At 41.5% G+C, this 21,587-nt stretch overlaps 1 protein-coding gene across 1 annotated transcript; it reads left to right on the forward strand.

Moving 5' to 3' along the window:
- Positions 1–9,017: 9,017 nt before the first annotated feature.
- On the forward strand, positions 9,018–20,530 carry ZNF483 (zinc finger protein 483). Its single transcript, XM_010988756.3, has 6 exons — positions 9,018–9,073; positions 10,725–11,265; positions 13,015–13,103; positions 15,145–15,271; positions 15,658–15,753; positions 18,059–20,530. The coding sequence occupies exons 2-6, from the start codon at positions 10,878–10,880 to the stop codon at positions 19,594–19,596; spliced, it is 2,238 nt and encodes a 745-aa protein (XP_010987058.1). The 5' UTR covers positions 9,018–9,073; positions 10,725–10,877; the 3' UTR covers positions 19,597–20,530.
- The last annotated feature ends 1,057 nt before the right edge of the window (positions 20,531–21,587 follow it).

Raw genomic sequence — 21,587 nt, forward strand, 5'->3', positions numbered from 1 at the left:
GCAAAGGAAATAGTAAAAAAAAAAAATGAAAAGACAACCTGCAGACTGGGAGAAAATATTTGTAAATGATGTGACTGACAAGGGCTTAATTTCCAGAATATATAAGCAGCTCATACAACTCAATAACAACAACAACAACAAAAAACACCCAATCAAAAAATGGTCAGAAGACCTAGAAAAATATTTATCCAATGGAGACATACAAGTGGTAATAGGCACATTAAAAATGTTCAATATTACTAACTATCAGAGAAATGCAAATCAAAACTACAATAAGGTATCACTTCACACCAGTCAGAATGGCCATCATTTAAAAGTCTACAAACAGTAAATGCTGGAGGTTGTGTGGCAAAAAGGGAACCCTCTTACAACTGTTGGTGGGGATGTAATTTGGTGCGGCCACTATGGAAAACAGTATGGAGATTCCTCAAAAAACTGAAAATAGACTTGCCATACGATCCAGCAATTCCACTCTTGGGCATATATTTGGAGAAAACTATAGTTCAAAAAAGATACATGCACCCCAATGTTCATAGCAGCGCTATTTGCAGTAGCCAAGACATAGAAGCAACCTAAATGTCCACCAACAAATGAATAAAGAAGATGTGAGATATATATATAAATATATATAATGGAATACTACTCAGCCATAAAAAAGAATAAAATAATATCTTTTGCAGCAACATGGATAGACCTAGAGATTGTCATACTAAGTCAAGTAAATCAGAAAGAGAAAGACAAATACCATATGATATCACTTGTGTGTGGGATCAAAAAATGAAACAAATGAACTTATTGTCAAAACAGGATCAGACTCATGGACATAGGAAACAAACTTATAGTTACCAAAGGTGAAAGTGGATGGTGAATGGATAAATTAGGAGTTTCGGACTAGCAGATGCAAACTACTATATATAAAATGGATTAAACAACAAGGTCCTACTGTATAGCACAGGGAAATGTATTTAATATCCTGTAATAAACTATAATGGAAAAGAATATGAAAAGGAATATGTGTGTGTGTGTGTGTGTTTTGTGTGGAACTGAATCACTTTACTGGATACCAGAAACTAACATAACATTGTAAATCAACTATACTTCAATTTTAAAAAATCAAGGCAGTATGGAGTATATTTTACCAAGCTTTTCATCTAAAATGATTATAATAAGCAATTTTTGGTGCCTTAAAAGATTAATTCTAAACATTCTAGAAAATGCAGCTGTTTTAAAAGATTTGATTATCCATCCCCAAAAAGCTCCAAACAAGCCAAAATTCTATATAAGTAAGTCTTATCTCATATTTGGTTTGGTTGCTGAAAAAATCAGGGACTGGATCCAATCTACCAACAGAGCCATAACACTAATGTTCTTCATCTCTGCTTTTTTCAGTCATTTATTGATTAAAAACATATTTCACTGCACAGAAAATTCTGTCATGACTCAAAACATTCCACTTTCTAAAAATCAAACTCGGAAATATGTCTCTAATCACTATATAGAACCCTTCCTCTGTTTTACTAATTCTTGTGGATTTAGAGTACAGTTTTTAAATCGTTGACATTTTTATTTTTAATTTCAATAACCAAGTAAAGCAGTGGGCTTGACACAGAAACTAGAGAGTTATCAAATTGGGAGATAGAAGAATGCTAAAAGTTTGTCTTTCAGAGGAATTGAGAGGGAGAAAATAAGAAAATTAAGTTATATAGAAGCTTCAAACTTCTCTATTGGAAGAGTAAGTAGAAAGAACATAGAAAATTGTGGAAAAGAAACTTTTGAAGTGTCAATGGCTTAAGTGCATCTAGAAACGAATGCAATAGGCATAATTTGTTTAGAGGAGTCTGAGTCAACGGAGATGTGATTTTTGCTGCCTGCCTTTTCCATTGATTTCCCCTGGAGTTTAGACAAGGCTGGAGCTCCTGCCACCATGTTGTGAAAATGAAGTGACCTACAGGTGAGTGAAACAGAAACACAGCAGGAGGCCAGGTCCCTGAATGTATTGTGAGAGTTAACATGCAAACTATCGGCCTGATTCCAATTTTACTATTGAATGAGAAAAGCAAAATCCTGATTAGTTTAAGCCTTTATTTATATTTCTTTTTAGGGACATAGAATAGATCCTCATTATCACCTTGAAGTTTTCCACCACTTTCTGGTCATGGCAATGAATTCCTATTAGCACCTTCAAGTTTTTCTTTCCTTGGTTTCTATCTTACAGATAGTGCTGATTAATTCCCAACCTTGGGCAAACACCTCCATTCACTTTATTTTTCCCTCCCAAACATCACTGGAAAAAGGCAAAAAACTGACCTGGTCCAATATAATAGTACACCTTGCATTTCAGAGAGTGAGGCAACCTTTCCTCCTGGGGTAGGATCTACCCCTATACCAGAAGATTCTATCTCCTCCGATTTCCTTAGAACAGAGACGTCATAGTTTTTTATTCACAGTTCCCCCTCCAAAAAATTTGAAAAATGATGTAATCCATTCACATATTCATACATTTTTAAGTTTGCATCTAAAATCTTCCCTCATAACTTAAATAATTGAAAATTAGAAATTTTGACAATGTATCCTGTTGTAAACAATAGCATTTAAAAATAAAAGCCCATCTATCACTTAAAAATATATAGAATTTAATTAAGATTTTTTCTAAATAAGCTACTAATTTGATGCTCACCATCATCTATTTAAAAATACATAAACAAGTTCTTAATCAGAAATTTTACATAATTGCATTTTCTCCTTGAACTTGTATTTTACTTCCCCACAATAACTTATACTAATGCAATATAGTTTTAATCTTGAAAGTCTTATTGTCTACTTTATCATCCTTTTCTTCAACAAAAATATGTATATAAATTATTTCTTTAAAAAATCTTTTATGATTATTTTAAAAATTATGACCAAGTAATCATAACTAATAGTACACAACTTATCAAAAACAACATAAAGGTATTACATTTGTAAAGCTTCAACTATTAGTGATTAGCATATTTTTTGTTACAGCTTTTTAGAGTTATTAAATATAAAAAGTAAAATTTTATTAGATATGTATCTCTTAGTGAAAAAGACAGAGGCTTTTTTACAAAAAAAAAAAAAAATACCCAGTTGCTTTCATTCACTTCCTCATTACCTACTTTGATATATCAAATTGTCCCTTTGACGGTAGTCATGGAGTTCTTCCTCTGAAGGCAATCAACCAGAGTGAGACGAGATGGCTGAGAGGTATGGCTTGCTTTTGTAAAGTGAGAGAAGGGCCGTTGTGAAATAGGACACCTTGATTTTAGAGGCATTCTTAAGCAAAGCAGTTTGAAGAAAGAATATAAATGATCTAGAGATGGATTCTCTTAATCCTATCCATGCGCATATATTCCAAGAAAATATTCAGGTCCTCCCAGAGGACCCTAGTTCCACAGCAATGCATCCTCAGTGTTCCTCCTTCTTATCCTTTTCTGTCCCTAGTCTCTTCTTTGAAAAATAACCTCCCCAAAACATCTCTCTCCGTTCTCATATTCAGGCTGCACCTTTTTTCTTTCCTCAACCCCCTGGACTCCCCTGAAGCTAATTTCTTAAGGATCAGCCAGCTGTAAACTCTGGTGGACACTTTTTCATCCCAACCTGATTAGAACTCTTGACTCCATCTTCCCTTTCCAAAACTTTGTTCGTTTTCCTTACACCACTCTCTCCTGATTCTTTTTTGCTGATCCGTTACCTTCCCTGCCTTCTCTTTCTCTGTCCCCCCCTTAAAGTCAGCATTTCCTTAGGGTTTAACCACAGGCCACTTCTCACTCTGCCCGTTCTTCTTTGTAATCCCCACTCCCTCATCTCCAATTACTAAATAACTCTTGCATGTCTCTCTCCGGATAAGTCTCTTGGACGTCTCTACCTAGATGTCCTACCTGTGCCTCAAACTCAGTGTATCCCCAACTGAATTTTTATCTTCTTTCTCAAACCTGCTCCCTGTATCCCTTAGAGAATATAGAACCAGCATCCAGTTGACCAAACCAGACACCTGGGAGTAGCCTGGGATCCTATCTTCTCTCTCACTTTCACTCACTCTCTGCAGACTGTCACTCAGTAGTATCAGTAGGGGTGGGGTTTCTCTGATTCCTGGCATAGAAAACAACTCATGTACATACAAAAATGTTTGAAGAAGAGTCCTGGAGTTGTTCACAGAAACGAAGAAAAGCTAAATGTGATGAAGGATAGGAACAGGGCAGATCCCAGGATCTCTGAACAGGAACTTGAAGATCATCCCCTAAGGAACTGCAACCAGATGGTCCAACAGCAACGCAGCCTTTCATTTCTGGATGTTGTGGAATAAAAATTATAGGCCCCAAATTTTGATTCAGCCTTGGTTGAAATTAAAACAAACCATAGGTCGAAATTATAATAGATGAGAGGTAAATAATCTTGTTGATGTAAATTCTTTACGAATCCAAGGTACTCTGTTGGTCTAACATTTCTCAACAACAGAAAAGGAGATAATTTGGAAAATATTTTTGTTCTGATGACTAGAGGAGTACAATAAATAAGAAGTTAACTCTTAAAGGGGCAAAGGTCCATGTTTAAATTTCCAATATATGAATGCTCTATTTGTTGTTATTACGATATAGTTTCTTTAATGTTTAATAAGGAATGAGAGGCTCCTGTCTTAAGCAACTGAATTATCTCATTCATGCAAATAAACGAATTCACTAGCCTTAGGTGCACTGTACATACTATGTGGGTACTTTTATCAGACCAGGGGTATTTTGAGTGACTCTTACAGCTGTAGAAATTAAAGTGACCCCTTACATAGCTGATTCAAACACAAAACCAAGTTTCATTTCTTTGACAATGTCAGGTTTAAAATCCTGGGATGGGAGTTGACTGATTTAGCTTAGATCACTTGTCCACCCTGTGGTGGGGAGTTGGGACTGTTAATAGAAGAAGGGGAATGGGAAAGTGAACAATAAGACAAATAATAGTAACCACATCCCACTGGTCTAAATAGCAAATATTCATTCTCCTTAAAATAACTCTAAGCTCCTCACTTCCTCTCTATGCCTTGCCTTAGTCCACTTTCTTTAAGGCATCTTTTGGTAAAACGAAGTCCTCAGTCCTCCGTCTTTTGCCTCTGGCTTCTGGCTTCTACACTTTACCATGAAAATGACCACCATTGTTACTCTCAAAGTTTACCAGTGGTTTCTCATATTATATATATATATATGTTTTTTTTAATTGAGATACAATTGACACATGTTGTCTTTTTAAGTGAGATACAATTGACATCCTGTTAGTGTTAGGTATACAACACAATGATTTGATACATGTATATATTATGAAGCGAATCATTATGAATGATTTGATATATGTATATAAGATGAACTAACCACAGTTAAGTTTAGTTAACATCCATTACCACACATAGTTATAAATTTTATTTCTTGTGATGAGATCTACTCTCTTAGCAATTTTAAAATATGTAAGACAGTATTGTAAACTAGTCACCCTGCTGTGCATTACATTCCTAGGACTTTATTATCTTATAAATGGAAGTTTGTACTTTTTGACTTCCTTCACCTATTTTGTCCACCCCCCTTCCCTCATATGATAGTGGTTTTTCAAGCAGCTCATCCCTGCTGACATCTCTCAAACATCAAATATTTCTTGCAACTCCATCCTCTCTTGTCATCTTTGACTCATTTTTCTTCTTTATTTCTAAAGTGTACCTGTTTCCACCATCATCTCCCCTTCCTGTTCCCTTTTTACCTTATTAGCAAACTTCTTCTGTAAAAGATTAGCGACTAAATAGTTTAGGCTTTGTGGACCATACACCTTCTGTCACGTACTCAGCTCTGTCATTATAAGATGAGAGCAGCCATAAACAATGGAGCATGGCTGTGTTCCAGTAAAACTTTATTTACAAAAATAGTGGGCTGGATCATAGCTTGCCCATCCCTCATCTAGGACAGTCCTGAGAAAAGGAGACTGGGAGGTGAAGGTTGGGGACTTGCATGTCTGAAAACGTTCCTAGTCTACTGAAACATCCAGGATGACTGGGATAGAATTCTAAGGTGGAAAGAACTTCTCCTCATAAGTTTGGAAGCACTGCTCAATTTTTTTCTATCTTCTACAACACCTCATTTCCTTTAGATCAGCTAGATCCACTAGCCTTTAGAGGTAAGGCTTTGCTTTGGCTTTTATTCAGGCTCACAGAGCTATTTTGCTCCATTAATAACATTTTTTTAATTTCTAAAAAGAAAATCTATTTGAAGAAATTGACTATTATCTTTTCCAAAGTCTTTTCCCCAAAGAATAGCTTTTCCTAGAATTTGATACCAGGAAAAGGGTTTGAATCTCAGGGAAACTTCTACACTGCCTTTATGAGGCAACAGGAATTAAGTAACTCATTGTGATTTATTTCTTGTCTTGATGGCCCATCAAGATAAAAAATTGCTTTAAACTCTCATACCATATTCAATTCATTTGTCTACTCAGATGTTTAATAAATGGAAATAAGTGTGAAGGAAAGGAGAAAGGGAAGGTAACTATTTTGGCAGCTATTGCAATATTCCAGATGAAAAGCAGTAGAGACGAAAAGTTGAATTTCAAATTCAAGAGACAATTCAAAGTCAGATGGGATATAGGGATTCAAGAACAGGAAGATCAATCCTGAGGTTTCCAGTTGAGAGAAGTGACAGAGTAGACAATCTTGGTAACTAAGGTAGAGGAATAGGTTTCGCGAGTAGGGAAAAGCGAAGAAGATGGGTTTTGAATATGTTGAGCTGTCTTAGCAAACATTATTTATTCCCACTCCCCTCCCACCAACTTACTTTGTTTTTTTAAACTGATGTATAATCGATTTACAATGTTATGTTAATTTCTAGTGTATAGCATAGTAATTGAATATAGTTCCCTGTGCTGCACAGTAGGACCCTGTTGTTTATCTTTTTTATATATAGTAGTTTGTATCTGCAAATCCTAAACTCCCAATTTATTCCTCTATCCCCCTCCCCACTTTCCCCCTTGGTAACCATAATTTTGTTTTCTATGTCTGTAAGTCTGTTTCTGTTTTGTAAATAAGTTCATTTCTGTCCTTTTTAAGATTCCACCTATAAGTGATGTCATATGGTATTTTTCTTTCTCTGTCTGATTTACTTCACTTAGTATGATATTCTCTAGGTCCATCCATGTTGCTGCAATTGGCACTATTTTATTCTTCTTTATGGCTGAGTAGTATTCTGAAATATATATATATATATACACATATATATATACACACACACATATATATGTACACACATACATACCACACACCATAACGTCTTTAATCGTCTGTCAATGGGCATTTAGGTTGCTTCCATGTCTTGGCTGTTGTTAATAATGCTGCTGTAATCATTGGGGTGCATATATCTTTTTGAATTATAGTTTTCTCCAGATATATGCCCAAGAGCAGGATTGCTGGATCATATGGTAGGTCTATTTTTGGTTTTTTGAGGAATCTCCATACTGGTTTCCGTAACGGCTGCACCAAACTCCTGCACCCTGCAGGACTAGGGAGGGACGGGGTTTCAATTTTGTCAGTAAAGACAAAATCCAAGTTGTAAAGCAAATAGGAACACACCCAGCTGAGGTCAAAGCAAGGGTAATGTGTCTAAACCAGCAAGAACATCAACTGTGACTTGGTAAGATCAAGATACTCAGAAAATCATTTGCCTACGTTGCAGCCTGCCCTTATCTCTTGTCACCAAGAGCGTCAGGGGCCAGCCAATTGGGTCTCTGGGGGAAGACTGGTATTCAGTGTCTAGCAACCAACCAGCTCCAGGTATGAGAACTGACTCCTAGGTCATAAGTGCCTAGCATGTTTCATGGGGGTCCAGCTTTTGTATTCAGGGGCTCAAAGAATTGTTTAATTCCATGTCTCACCCAGAGAGAGATACTGTGACTCTGCCCAGATTACCTTTGGAACAGGATCTATGGGGCAGGGAATATTTGCAGGCAAACAATACTATACGTACTATCCGCCAGGCACTATGTGCCAGGCACTGCTCCAGGGCCTGGAGAGTCTTATCTCCATGGAACAAACCAGATACAAATCTTTATCCTTGTGGAGTTGATATTCTAGTGAAAAAAAAAGAAAACCAGACCGTAAGTACTAAACAAGTAAATTAGAAAATTACAGGATATGTTAGAAGATGAAATAGGAGTAGGGAGGGATGGGGTTTCAATTTAAGTAGAGAGGTGGGAGAGCTTCATTGAGAAGATATGAAGGGGTAGGTGAGTGAGCTATATGTCTACCTGGGGGAAGAGTCAGAAGTGCCAGTTAGGTTGGAAGGAGAGGAGAGAGGAGGCCAGTGTGACTAGAGCAGGGAAGTGGGGGAAGAGGTCAGGGAGGTTATGGGTGGTCAAATGCTGTAAAACTTTGGGTTTTTACTCTGAGTGAAATGTAAAGCCTTTGTAGGGTTTTCAGTAGAGGAGGGTCATAATCTGTTTTTCGTTTTTTAAGCGTCTCCCTGGCTGCATTGCGAAAAAGAGACAAGAGAAGAAAAGTGAAATCAAGAAGCTATTGCAATTAACTAGGTGATGCGTGATAGCGGTTTGGACTACCACGGTGACAGATGTGGAAGTCATAAAATTAATAGCTGTTTAATTCAAGTCGCAGCATTAATTATGAATTGCAATGAATGCAATGCAATTGCATTGAATATGCTACTGCGGTGGGTTTTTGGCAGCCAGGATTTCAGGAAGGGAGGAGGGAAGGATGGTTTGAGGTTACCAAGGAAACAGAACATCATAGATCCGAAAAGCTAAGATGGTTCTAGGTCTTTAGGCCTCTGGCGCAGCAATAATTCTGCGGCTGAGCCCACCAGCCGCTTCCCAAGGACCATGCGCAACAGGCCAGGTTGGGAGCCTATGGAAAACACAGGACTTTTGCAAAGCGAGACAAGCGCATTCCGGGAATCGTAGTTCTGCGCCCCTGCGCAGGCGCTGTGAGCCCCTCCGCCAACTTGCGCGCGCAGCTCCTGCAGGACCAGCTTCTAGAAGCTCATTGCGGTGGCGTTGGTCCTGGCTGCGGGTCCCGGTGCAGGTAGTGGTTTTCCCGGGCCCCTAGTTCGGGGGCCGCGGCCAGGTCGCTGGCTCCGAGGGTGCACCAGGGGCGGGGTGGGGGCGGAGGGCTGTCTCGCTGCGCACTCCCAACGCCGCGGCGTCTGCAGGAGGTGGGCGCGCTCCTGGATGGAGTTTTCCTCCATCCCGTCCCTGCGCCCGTGGTCTCGCAACTTCGGTAGTTTGGTATTTTGGGCGGGAAAATTCATTGTGTGTGCGTTGTAGGGGGAGGCGGCTCTCCCGGGTATTGCGGGATGTTTCGCAGCATCCCTGGCTCCACTCTTGGGTATCAGTAGCATCTCTCGTTCCCGGTCTTGCTAACCGGAATGTCTTCAGACATTGCCAGATGTCCCCTGCGGGGCAAATCCCCCCTCCTCCCGGTTTGAGAACTTCTTTCTGCCTGCGTCACATTTTCTCGGAGCCGCTATTGTAAGCCCCTTGGAGACCCGGACGGGTATCTTAGCCACTGCAGAGTCCCAGGTGCCCATTGCGGCGCCAGGTACGTGGTGGGCGCCTAATATTTGGCGGAGGAATAAATGACGTCATGCATAGTGTGTACGCGGCTCGGTGCTCCGAGCTGGGTGATTATTGGTGTGATAGTTACAGTCGGAGGAGAGGGTCCCCACCTGCCGCTGTGTAGCACATCTCAGGCTGTGTTGTCATTTGCTGGGTGCTCTGTGAGAGTGGGGGCCCTGTCTGGACCTGTCCACGCCTGTCTCCGTAGTGCCCCATTGCCAGCTCATTGTTGATGGTAAGTTATTTGTGGAATGAGAGAAGGCACGTAACTTACACAGGGCAGGCTGTGGGCAGAAAAGCACTCTGGGACCAGAGAGAGGCACATAGAAGAGGTGGCCGTTGAAAGGAGTCAAGTTTTAAAGAATGAGTAAGTTTGGTAGGAGAGGAAATGAAGGCAGCATGCCAACGAGAGGGAATGGCTCTGGGGCAAAGGTGGAAGGGGAGAGAGAGTTTCTGGGAATGCGGAGGTAGCCCTTTTACGGCTGCAGTGTCCATCAAGGGCAGCTAGAGCTCGAGATGAAGTCATCAGAGTAGGCTTTCCAGATGCTCATGCTTGGCTTCTGCGTTTGAATTTATTTTGAGACAGTGAGAGATTGATAGGACCCTATTTTGCAGATTTGAAGGACTCCTTATGCTGCAGTAGGAGACTGAATTGTAGAAGCCTGTTCTTAGGTAGTTTCAGTAGCAGAGAATGGAGAGCTTTGTAGAAAATAAAACCACCAGAACTTGGTTATTGATTATGCGAGAAACTGGCTGCTCACCTATGAATCAGGCTTCTGAGTTGAGCAACTGGTGGGGAATTGTGTGGCCATTCGGTGAGAGAGGCCAGCAGGTGAATAGGTTGGGACTGCAGCCTCTCGCGGCAGGGAGCCTTTTCTGATACGTTTTGCTTATGAGGAGCGTTTAGTCTGGAGAAACAGTTTTCTTGGAGCATCCCTTTCATACCCTTTAATAACTCTTCAGTGTTTCACCTGCAGAGAAAATTATTCTTTTCATATAATAGTTGGGCAGGGCTGTTCCAGCCCTGTGGGACTCTGTATGTCAGAACGAAACCAAGAACAGTGTTTTCAGGGTTAACAATTTGTTTCACTTACCTGATATCTTATGTTTCTTGACAGTTGCTGCAAGACAGTTTCTGCAAGTGAATCCTTGGAACACTTGATGTTTTGCTGTCCAGTGCCTCTTGGGGGACTGTGCTGATACTCAGAAGCCTAAAGGGGACTGGATTCCTGCTGGTGGTCCACATTGTGGGCTGCAGTAGGCGGCACGAGATGACAGCCATCTCCCCAGACCCTCAGACTCTGGTCTCAAGGGAACACATCAAGGTCCTAAGAATGGAGACTCCTGGGACTCAAGAAGCTACTCGAGGAGGAGACACTGCCGACCCAGAGTCTTTCAGACAGAGGTTCAGGTGGTTTTGTTACTCAGAAGTGGCTGGACCCAGAAAAGCCCTGAATCAGCTCTGGGAGCTTTGCGTTCAGTGGCTGAGACCAGACATCCACACGAAGGAACAGATTTTAGAGCTTCTGGTGTTTGAGCAGTTCCTGACCATTCTGCCCGGGGAGATCAGGATTTGGGTCAAGTCACAGCACCCTCAGAGCAGTGAGGAAGTGGTGACCCTAGTAGAGGATTTGACCCAAATGGCTGAAGAAAAGGAAGGTGAGATTTATAGTTGAAGGGAGGAAGTGGGAGAGGTCTCCTTAAGACAGGAAAGTAAGCTCCCCAAAAGAAAGTGGTTCATTGCTAAAGAGGGGTCCAAGTTTGGAGTTGGGACTGGATTTGAACTGGCTCTTCCTTTTACTGTGTGACCTTGGGCAAGCTACGAAACCTCTCAGAACTTTAATTTTGTAATCCGTAGAAAGGGGTAATGAAACAAGATAAGATGTAACACTTGGTGGATGCTCAAGAAAATAGGAATTTCTTTCCCTTCACCCTTGGGCACCGGGACCTTAGAACCCAGGACAAAAAGAAATTATCTCAAAATGTTTGGAGTCACAACATATCCAGACCAGGTCTCAACTTTTCGCTTCAGTGTGTGCGTTCACATGTTTCCAGAGTGGGGCTGTCCAGTATTTGCGATAATGGAAATGTGTTCTGCACTGTTTTAAACATCAAGTTAAGCATATAAAATGTGGCTAGTGCAAGTAAAGACTTGATTTTTTAAATTTAAATTCAAATAACCATTTGTGGCGAGTAACTCACCTATTGGATTGTGCAATTCCATAGCCTTAGGAGAAGAACAGCTGACATATATTTTTGAAATTACATTACTAAACATTATTTATAAAACATAAGCTATGAATTATATAATTGTAAAATATTGATAAAAAGACTTTATGGTGGTGGATAGCCTTTTGAGGGCATATGGTTCACCTTTTATAAAATCCCTTTAATGTACTGCAAATATATACAGTATTTGTAGCGTGTTATTTACTATAAGGCTCTCAATACATGTGTGTGACTTTGTATTCTACCAAGAGTTCTGAGATAGATAAGGAAGTAGTGTTTACCTCCACAGACTTAATTTGTGATCATACAGCTGATTGGTGGATCTAAAATTTGGATTTCCTGGCTCCTCTCCAACTCATCTCTCTCTACGATGTGATGCTTCTCAAAAATTAGAGCCTCTCTTTGGAGGTCCCGGCAGTAAAGAAGTTCATGAATTGATTGCTGTAGCTTTCTGTGGAATAGAACAATTTCTGTAAAATAATTCCTCTTTTACCTTTTTTTCCGCTCTTTTCTCTTTGATTATATAATTCTGATTCTTTTTTTTTTTCACTCGCATTTATTTCTGTTCATTTTATAAACACATTACATATACACATATATGTGTCTTAAAATTTTTTTTTTCTATTAGCAAAGCCATTTTCATATTCTCTGAGAAAGAATCATTCTATAAATCACTGGAGAACATAATTCTGATTCTTAACTTTTATTGATTGTCTAACCAGTAAGCTGCTTGAAATTTTTTAGATCATAAGAAAATGCCATATGACTTTAATTAGAAGAGCTGTTGATCTCAGGGTATTTATTTAATACATGTGGTTCTTAACGTCCAGATTCCTCATTTCTGTCTTTAGGAGTTTACTGTGACCCCAAAAGTGGAGTCTGTTTTTGAGACCAGCTTGGTACTTTTATTCAATAAGTATCTCCAGTGCAAGGCATTGTGCTCAGATCATGAAGAAAACAAATTAATACATAAAACAGATAAGCTGTTTCACCTTAATACAGCTTATAAATATGTTAAAAAATTATTACGAAAATTAAATCCATTAAAACCGTGGGTATATGGAATGAATGAAATCAGTTTTGTTTCGTCTGACCTTTTTCTCTAGAGAGACATATCTAATGATTTCCAGTCTGAGGAGTCCGTTTGAAAGACTGGATTGTTTTTTACCCCCTTCCTAGATCCAGTCTCTCAAGACTCTGTCATTTCCCAAGAGGAGAAGCCTGAAGAAGAGAAAACCGTTTCTGTTCTTCCAAATACTGAGTCCCAGGTGAGTTTCCTTTTCATGGATTTTCGTTCATTTTTTTTTTTTAACCATATGGTTTTATTTTTTAAGCTAATTTTTCAGTTGAGGCGTGATTGATACACAACTTTGTATTAGCTTCAGATATACAGCATTATGAATCAGTATTTGTGCACATTGTGAAATGATCATCACAATAAGTCTCATTAGCATCTGTCACCATATATGGTACAAAGTTTTCATTCTGAAGTGAACACTTCGTTCCTCCTGAGTAGTATGAAGATGCTAGAATAATTAATTCAGCCTCCTTTTCCTCACAGTCTTCACATGCTCAGAGCGCATTCTTCATATGCTATTTTACTTCAGTCATCAGAATTGATTGTAAGGCTGACTTTAATAAAAACAGAACTATTTACTAAAATTCAACAAGTATCCCTGATAAAATTGCTCTGGCAGAAATAAAATTACATTTCCTGAACATGGTAAGAAATGTCTCCAGCTGGACAGTGTTGGAAAATAAAAAGCAGTCCTCACAACGTCAGTGAGTAGGTAAGGATGTCTCACCTTACTGCTGGTAATGAGTGTTTTCTGAGTATTCCAGCCAGTGCAGTGTGATAAGGAAGAAATGAGGTAAGTATTGGTATGAGAGAAGCAAATATATATTATTTACAGATAATACTGTCCTTTTGGAAAACCTCAGAGAATCAACTGAACATGTACTGAAACTCATATACTAGCTGAGAAGAGTAGCTGGTGACAACTCAGGAAGTTTCCCATATAACAGTGCTTATCAGGAAAAAAAATTCTTATTCACAGTGGAAAATAATAGTGCTGCAGTGGACTGATAGTGGCTCCCCAAAATATGTCCACTTCCTAATATCTGGAACCTGAGAATGTTACTTTATTTGGAAGAAAGATCCTTGCAGATGTGATAAAATAAGGATTTGAAATGAGGAAATCATTCTGGTTTACATGGGTTGGGGCCTAAATGCCATCATAAGTGTGTTTATAAGAGAGAGACCAAGGCGAATTGAACACATGAACAGGAGGACGCGTTGGGAAGATGGCAGTGATGGGGCCATGGACCGAGGAACGCCAAGGAGGGCTGGCAGCCGAGAGGAGCTGGAGGAGCAAGGAACAGGTTCTGCCTCAGAGCCTCTGAAGGCAGATCAGCCCCACCAGCACCTAATTTTCAGACCTTTGGCCTTCAGACTTGTGGGAGAATAAATTTCTGCTCATCTAAGCCACCAGAGTTATGTTAATTTGTTATAGCACCCACAGGAAGCTCATCCTAGTGCTGGCAGCCACTCTGCTGTACTGCCTCTCAGAATGCCATGCACAGGATACTATACAAAGTGTGTGTGTGTGTGTGTTTTTCTAATTGAAGTATAGTTGAGGTACAATGTTGCGCTAGTTTCTGGTGTACAACATAGTGATTCAGAATATATATGTATATATATTCTTTTTTCATATTCTTTTCCATTACAGGTCGTTACAAGCTATTGAATGTAATTCCTTGTGCTGTACAGTAGGACCTTATTTATAGAAAGTGTATTTTAATGATTTATTGTGCTTATTTTTAGTTTGGAGTGACTGTTAAGTGTGAGTACGTTATTAAACACAGATTGGTGTTAAAAATATCACAGATTGTGATAAAAAATAATTGCTACTTATAACCAACTGGAAGTTAAAATTTGGAATGTAGTCACTGATATTACTCTTTTATATGTAATTGCCTGTGTAACTTAAACATTAATTCTGCAAATCTGGGTTTTGGGGATGTCATTTGTATCCTTCCTAGAAGTCAGTGTGTTGCACTGTTTAACATTAAACATCCCAGAGAATCCTTGTACAGCATTTTGCACCAGGGACTACGTGGACAAGGCTGGGGTTGTATCATAATCTTGTTCTGAATCACTTGTAATAGTAACTACCTTGTGGTTTGCTTTGGAATTCTGAAGAACTTGAATACTATCAAATTACAACTTTATATCCTAACCCTTTCTCTGAATTTCTTAGATCTATTTGGGAATAACCTAATGTGAAAAGACTGTCTTTGGTGTTCTAGGAATCCGTGACACTCAAGGATGTGGCTGTGACCTTTTCCAGAGGAGAGTGGAGGAGGCTGGAACCTTTTCAGAAGGAGATATACAAGGAGGTGCTGCTGGAGAACTTCAGGAACCTAGAATTTCTGGGTAAAGACATCTTTTCTTCATGCTCTACCGTCTAGGCTGGGTGTCTTTTGTCTGCCATTGTTGAAAGATGAGTGCTATTCACTGTTGGCTGGGCTTACAGGGGTGATATGACTAACCCTAAAAATGGGGAAAATGGGTCCTAAAAATGTACTTTTCTGCAATGTTTTCTCCAAAAAAATAAGTCTTTGCTTCATTGAGCTGGAAATGTTGCGCATCATTTTGCTGTCTTCAAGGCCATCCCTTCCCCAGTTCTCTCCTCCAGCTCCAGTACTGAAGTCTGTATTCGACAGCCGCTTCTCTTCCCTGGAGAACTAGAGGCTGCGAATGTTGGAACGTCTTTGTTCCAGGGAAAAACGGCCATTTTCTGTTCTTTTCTCCATGGGCAGGCTTTCCAGTTTCCAAATTAGATCTGGTTTCCCAGCTAAAGTGGGCTGGACTCCCTCGGCTGCTGCAGAAGGAAGTCTCAAAGCGCTCCAAACCAGGTGAGTTGGTGAAGAGCAGAGGAGGAAGTGGAACCAGTTGCTTCCCAAGTCCTTTGGAAGAGCTCCTGAAATGCTGGGTGTCTAGGTGCTGACGCAGAAAGGCGGCAGAGTGTACGCCTTACCTTCCTGGACTGTTCACTTGAAACAGGGGAGGCTGTTAGCTTGGGTCCTCTGCCAGGTAGATGCCATATATCCTTAGTGTCAGAGACTAACCGGGGAGACTAACTAACAGTGAAGGGAAGTGGGGAAGGAACTGGAAGAGGCTGGGAATGCTGTCTGTGTACTGTGCAGGTCTGATACCTGTGACGGGAGAGGGAAGGAAAGGAGGTTGGGTAGGAAGAGTCTAGATTCAGGTGCAGTTTAAGAAGGTTTTGGCAAAACCAGAAAAGAGTCTTCCCACCAGAGTCACCTGTCAGAGTTGTCTGCCTCACAGAAACGGGTCCTACGTGTCCTTGCTGTGCTAGTCATGACCGGCAGCCCCTGTGGGAAAGTGGTCTTGAAGTGAGTGACATGGTGGGGTCACCGAGCCACAGCAGGGGCTGCAGGGTAGGCGCCCCAGAGGAGGGGCTCTGAGAGATGTGTTTTTAGGGATGCCGCAGACACAGACATCAGAACAGAAAGTGTAGGTGATGGATGTGAGCCATGACAGTGGCATGTGTGCGAGCAGTGGGAAGATGGAGGAGCAAGGGCTTGATTAGCTTTTGAGTTGAATCTTGGAGGATAAGTAAGAGTTCGTCCAATGGACACTGTGTATAGTATCATCCAATTTTGTCAAAAGGAGAAGAATGTACACATACATGCACCTGTCTAAATGTGTGGATATAGATGGGTTTTTACTACCTGGAGAACATTCACGTTAACGCTGGTTATCTTTGAGGGATGACATTTTTTCTTTATTCTTCCCTTTCTTAAACTTTAACAAGGAACACTAAATTTATATTTTTAAAAGTTAAAATGAATTATTGTTCATATATCCATAGAAGTATTTGAAGGAAAAAACCCCCAGTAATCGCTTACCAAGCTCCACAGTTTGTCCAGGTTGACATTTGGGCAGAAGCTCTGGCGCCTCGTTAGGTGGTACCACCTTAGACCAGCTTTCCCACAGCAACCTGGGTGATATTTGTTGAGACTGATGCTGTGGTGACCCGTGCCACCAGCCTTACCCTGGCCTCCCAGATGCTTCCGGTGTTGGCTGATGTGGCCGTGGCTCACATGGACCCCAAGATTCCGGGTCGTAGTCTGGATGGCATTGCGGCGACTGAGACCAAGGAGGGAGTCCTCCACGAAGTCTTGAGAGCTATCCAGGGCTTCGTATTTCATGATTCTCTGGTTAAAAAAATAGTTCTATCACAGTGACGCTGTAATCTCATGATTAAGAGCCAGGGTGAGCGACGTGGTTAATAAATGAGTCGAGGGTTCTGAGAGGAGCATAAACCCTGCGAGTAGGATTCTGGACACTGGGGGGCTCCAACCTCGGCCCTATCAAATTTATATTTGTGATCATGCAAGTGCTGTGGGATTGGATTCTAGGCAGTGTCAAGTATTAAGACTAAAGGGACAAGATTGAAATTGCTGTCGTGTAGTAGGGACGGTAAGTGGATGCCCGGTCAGAGTATCCCCAAGGTTGGTAGGGCCAGATTGTGGTAACCTGTGAAAGTCTAGCGCAGGTGTGTTGCGTATCTGTGACGTGATGAGCACTTTCTATTAACTTAGAGCTGTTTGCCTGCTTGGAGGCGGTATGGCGGAGGGAGCAGAAGTGTGGGCTTTGGTGTCGGACTGGGTTAAAAATCTGGCTTTACCACTTAAAGCATCTGTGACCTTGGGCAAGACACTTACATCTGTCTGCCCAGTTGTCGCCTCCATAAAGCAGGGATAATAATAGGACCTACTTCATAGGGTTATTGTGGAAATACGAGGAAATATTGTGAAATACGAGGAAAAGTGCTTGGTATGGGACCTGGCATTTGGTAATTATTCTGTAGATGTTTGCACTGTCGTGATTATTATTTGGAAAGAGAATGGATTGGACGTAAGGAAGATAACTTTGAACCTATTATAGAAATTTGAAATGAGAGTGAGAACTTGCATCTCTAAATGTAAAACACAAACTTTTCATCTTCCTCAGTGTTTTTCCTAAAGTCTAAGTTTACCTAGCTTCCCCGTGTCACTTCCCCTCCCCTGTTTTCTGAGACTCCAACTGAGACTTGTCCAAGCCCCGTTCTTACTGTCTCTGTTCCTATTTCAGTCCCAAATACAGCAGCTTCATTTCTTGCAAACAGGAAATATTCTCTGTTACTTCTTTCAGAATGTGAACTGAGCGGTGAGTTGAAGGAATCTGGTGGAAATCAAGATGTTCTTGTGGAAGAATCGACTTTAGATAAAATAATAGAAAGATATCTGATGGGTGGTGATGATGACTCGATGGGAGAACCCTGGGCCAGACTAGAGGAGGATCGTGGTCATAAGGGGCACTCACAAAAGAAAACTCATGGGAGAGGCAGTAAGGGGGAGGAATTTGATCCAGAAAAGAGCCCCTTTGGAAGTAATTTCAAACCACCTTCAGACCTCATTAAACATCTGAGAGTCTACTTAAGGAAGAAGAGGTACAACGAATGCAAGAAACCCTTCAGCTTCCATTCTGACCTTGTTCCGAACCGCAAAGAACATGGTGGAGAAAAGTCTCGGAAATGTAATGAAGGTAGGAAGGCCCTGAGTCATGCTTCATCTCTGACTGAGCATCAGAAACATCAGAAAAGGTATTCGGCGGAGAAGACCCAGAAGTGCAGTAGTTGTGGGATAGACTTCATTCAGAGCCCAGCCCTCAGGAAGAAGAAGAACTCAACGTGCGAGAAGTGTCGGAAAGCTTTAAGTCGAGATGCAACCTTAGAGAAGGACGAGGGGCCCGAGGCTGGAGACAAAACCCATAAATGCAGCAAATGTGGAAAAGCCTTCGGCTACAGTGCCTCCCTGACCAAGCACAGGAGAATTCACACTGGGGAGAAGCCGTACATGTGCAATGAGTGTGGAAAAGCATTCAGTGACAGTTCATCGCTCACGCCCCATCACCGAACCCACAGTGGGGAGAAACCCTTCAAATGTGACGACTGTGGAAAGTCCTTCACCCTCAGTGCCCACCTCATTAAACATCAGAGGGTGCACACTGGAGAGAAACCCTACAAATGCAAGGAGTGTGGGAGGCCCTTCAGCGACAGTTCATCTCTCATTCAGCATCAGCGAATTCACACCGGAGAGAAGCCCTACACATGCAACAACTGTGGGAAATCCTTCAGCCACAGCTCATCCCTTTCCAAACATCAGAGAATTCACACGGGAGAGAAACCCTATAAGTGTGGTGAGTGCGGGAAAGCTTTCAGACAGAACTCTTGCCTTACCCGCCATCAGAGGATTCACACCGGTGAAAAACCGTACCTGTGTAACGATTGTGGGATGACTTTTAGCCACTTCACGTCTGTCATCTATCATCAGAGACTTCATTCGGGAGAAAAACCCTACAAGTGCACCCAGTGTGAGAAAGCCTTCCCTACCCACTCGCTCCTTAGCCGTCATCAGAGGATTCATACGGGCGTAAAGCCTTACAAGTGTAAAGACTGTGGGAAGTCCTTCAGCCAGAGCTCGTCTCTTAATGAACATCATCGGATTCATACTGGAGAGAAACCCTACGAGTGTAACTACTGCGGGGCGACCTTCAGCCGCAGCTCAATCCTTGTAGAACACCTGAAAATCCACACCGGGAGGAGAGAATACGAATGCAACGAATGCGAGAAGACGTTTAAAAGTAACTCCGGCCTCATCAGGCATCGGGGATTTCACTCTGCAGAGTAATTCTTGGGGTGTAGGAAGGTGGGGGGAAGATTGGTCGAAATTGTCTCACTATAAACCTGGGGAATAAGCTACCCCACCATTGACTAGTAGAAGATTTAGTCAAAATCGTCCCTTATTCAAAAGCAGGGGTGTAAACTACCCCAGCGTTGATAAGCAGCTGCAGATTTGCCGGGCTGGCAGCTAGGAAAAATACTTTTTTCTCATTCACCCCTCTTCTCCCCGAGGATGTCAACTTTTGTTAGTGATGAGGGCTGGTAAAGACACATGGTAAGAGAAGAAAGTGGTATGAGACGTGAAATGATTTGAAAAGGCCAAATGTGAGTTTAAAAAGCAGCGGAGGGGAGCGTGGGACCCACCTTACTGACCTCTTTTCTCCAGGTTTCCTTCTCCCCTGCTTCCCCTTCCACCTCCGTGTACCGTTACAGAAGGAGGACTTGGCTGCAGCCACGTGACCTGGGTTCTGTCCCAGTTTACAGACCAACTCCCCGTATGACCTTGGACAAATCATTTGACCTCTCTGATTTGGGGTTTCTTTATTGGTAAGATGAGTGGGTGGGACTAATGATTTCTGAGATTTCTTTCTTTTCTGGTACCTCAGACATTCTCTGATGCTGTGGGAATAAGTTAAAACACTTTTGATCCATTGGCATTTTCAAGTTTCTCTAGTAGAAGATAATCCATTTAGGCTACTGAACTTCTGGCTTAGTGAGAATGCAGTAGCTTTTTGAATACTTGATGCCAGAATTGCTGGAACATGGTACACAGGAACCACTGAGTAAAGCTCAAACAAGTTTGCCTTCAGGGAGTGTTTTGATTGGATAAAGCCCTCCAACCTGGTTCCCGGTGGAGATAGGGAATGTCCATGGCACGCCCTTGGGCCGGCTCAGCCCTGAGAGTGACGGTCCCAGGGAAGCGGACGAGGGGGGGGGGGGGAACGGGCATGGAAAGCAGCTATTCTCGATAGACTGTCTTTTGCAAAACAGAATTCTATTTTTTAAAAGTGTGCCTATACTAAGTGTAGCTTCCTATCATCAGAGTGCAAACATTCTGTGTGGCAAAGGTCACAAGCTAAGATTGGGCCCTTTGACATATTTTAGTTGGTCTGCATGGTAAGGTGATGTGTGTGTGTGTGTGTGTGTGTGTGTGTGTAAGTAAGTAGTTGTAACCATTTAAAAATTAGGAAATTTCATACCAAAAAAAGGCTTGTCTTGAAAAGTTATAAGGGCTGACAACACTGGGCCCGTATCTCGGTGGGGTGTCAGGTAGCAGCTGCTCCCTTTCGGTGGGGAACCTACCCTTCTACCTGCCTACTTACCTCCTTTGTGTTACCTGACTTGCCCACTGTAGGAAGTTGATGTCACCGTCGCCTGCCATCTGGAGAATGCATATCCTAAAATCTCCACTGGTGGGAAAAATTCTGGAAAAGAGTGTAGAAATGATACTGAATAAATTTTCAGTTAAGTTTTCTGTTATGAAATTAGACCTGGAAGGATTAGACTATATAGATGTTAGTGGGCTATTTCTTATAAATGTCGGTGGAGTACGAGTAGTAATTTCTGACTGTGAAAAAGGCACTAAAAACCCTGGGTCAGTTCGGCTTGGTCTCAGGTCCGTTGGGTGCTGGAGGAGCCCCACTGACTCGACAGTGGTACGAAGTTCCTAAAGTTGAAATTTGAGGCGGCTCCTATTGAAAGAGAATGAAACGGGTAAACTTTCAGCTTATGAAAGTGAAGAGATGCTTCATGCTCCTCTGAGATTCAGCAATATTTGCTGCGATTTAATGGGTTTAGTTTGCACTGCTACCTCTGGGTGATGTTTTTGGGTTCTTCCTTCTTGTGTCCCTGCTCCCCCAAAGCCTGTCGTTCAAATGTTGCTGTGTGATAAGTTGGTCGGCGTAGCTATCGCTAAGTTGACCAACCAGAGACATTTTTCTAGCCGTGAAAGAAATATGGCTTAATTGGGATTATTCACCCTGGTTTTGGGTTTTTCCT

This window comes from Camelus dromedarius, chromosome 10 (assembly GCF_036321535.1).
Source record: "Camelus dromedarius isolate mCamDro1 chromosome 10, mCamDro1.pat, whole genome shotgun sequence".
NCBI lineage: Eukaryota > Metazoa > Chordata > Mammalia > Artiodactyla > Camelidae > Camelus > Camelus dromedarius.

Coding starts and splice junctions, on each gene's coding strand:
- ZNF483 (XM_010988756.3), top strand. CDS start 10,878: ATGACAGCCATCTCCCCAGACCCTCAGACTCTGGTCTCAAGGGAACAC. Junction 11,266..13,014: donor AATGGCTGAAGAAAAGGAAG/GTGAGATTTATA, acceptor CCCCCTTCCTAG/ATCCAGTCTCTCAAGACTCT. Junction 15,754..18,058: donor CTCAAAGCGCTCCAAACCAG/GTGAGTTGGTGA, acceptor TACTTCTTTCAG/AATGTGAACTGAGCGGTGAG.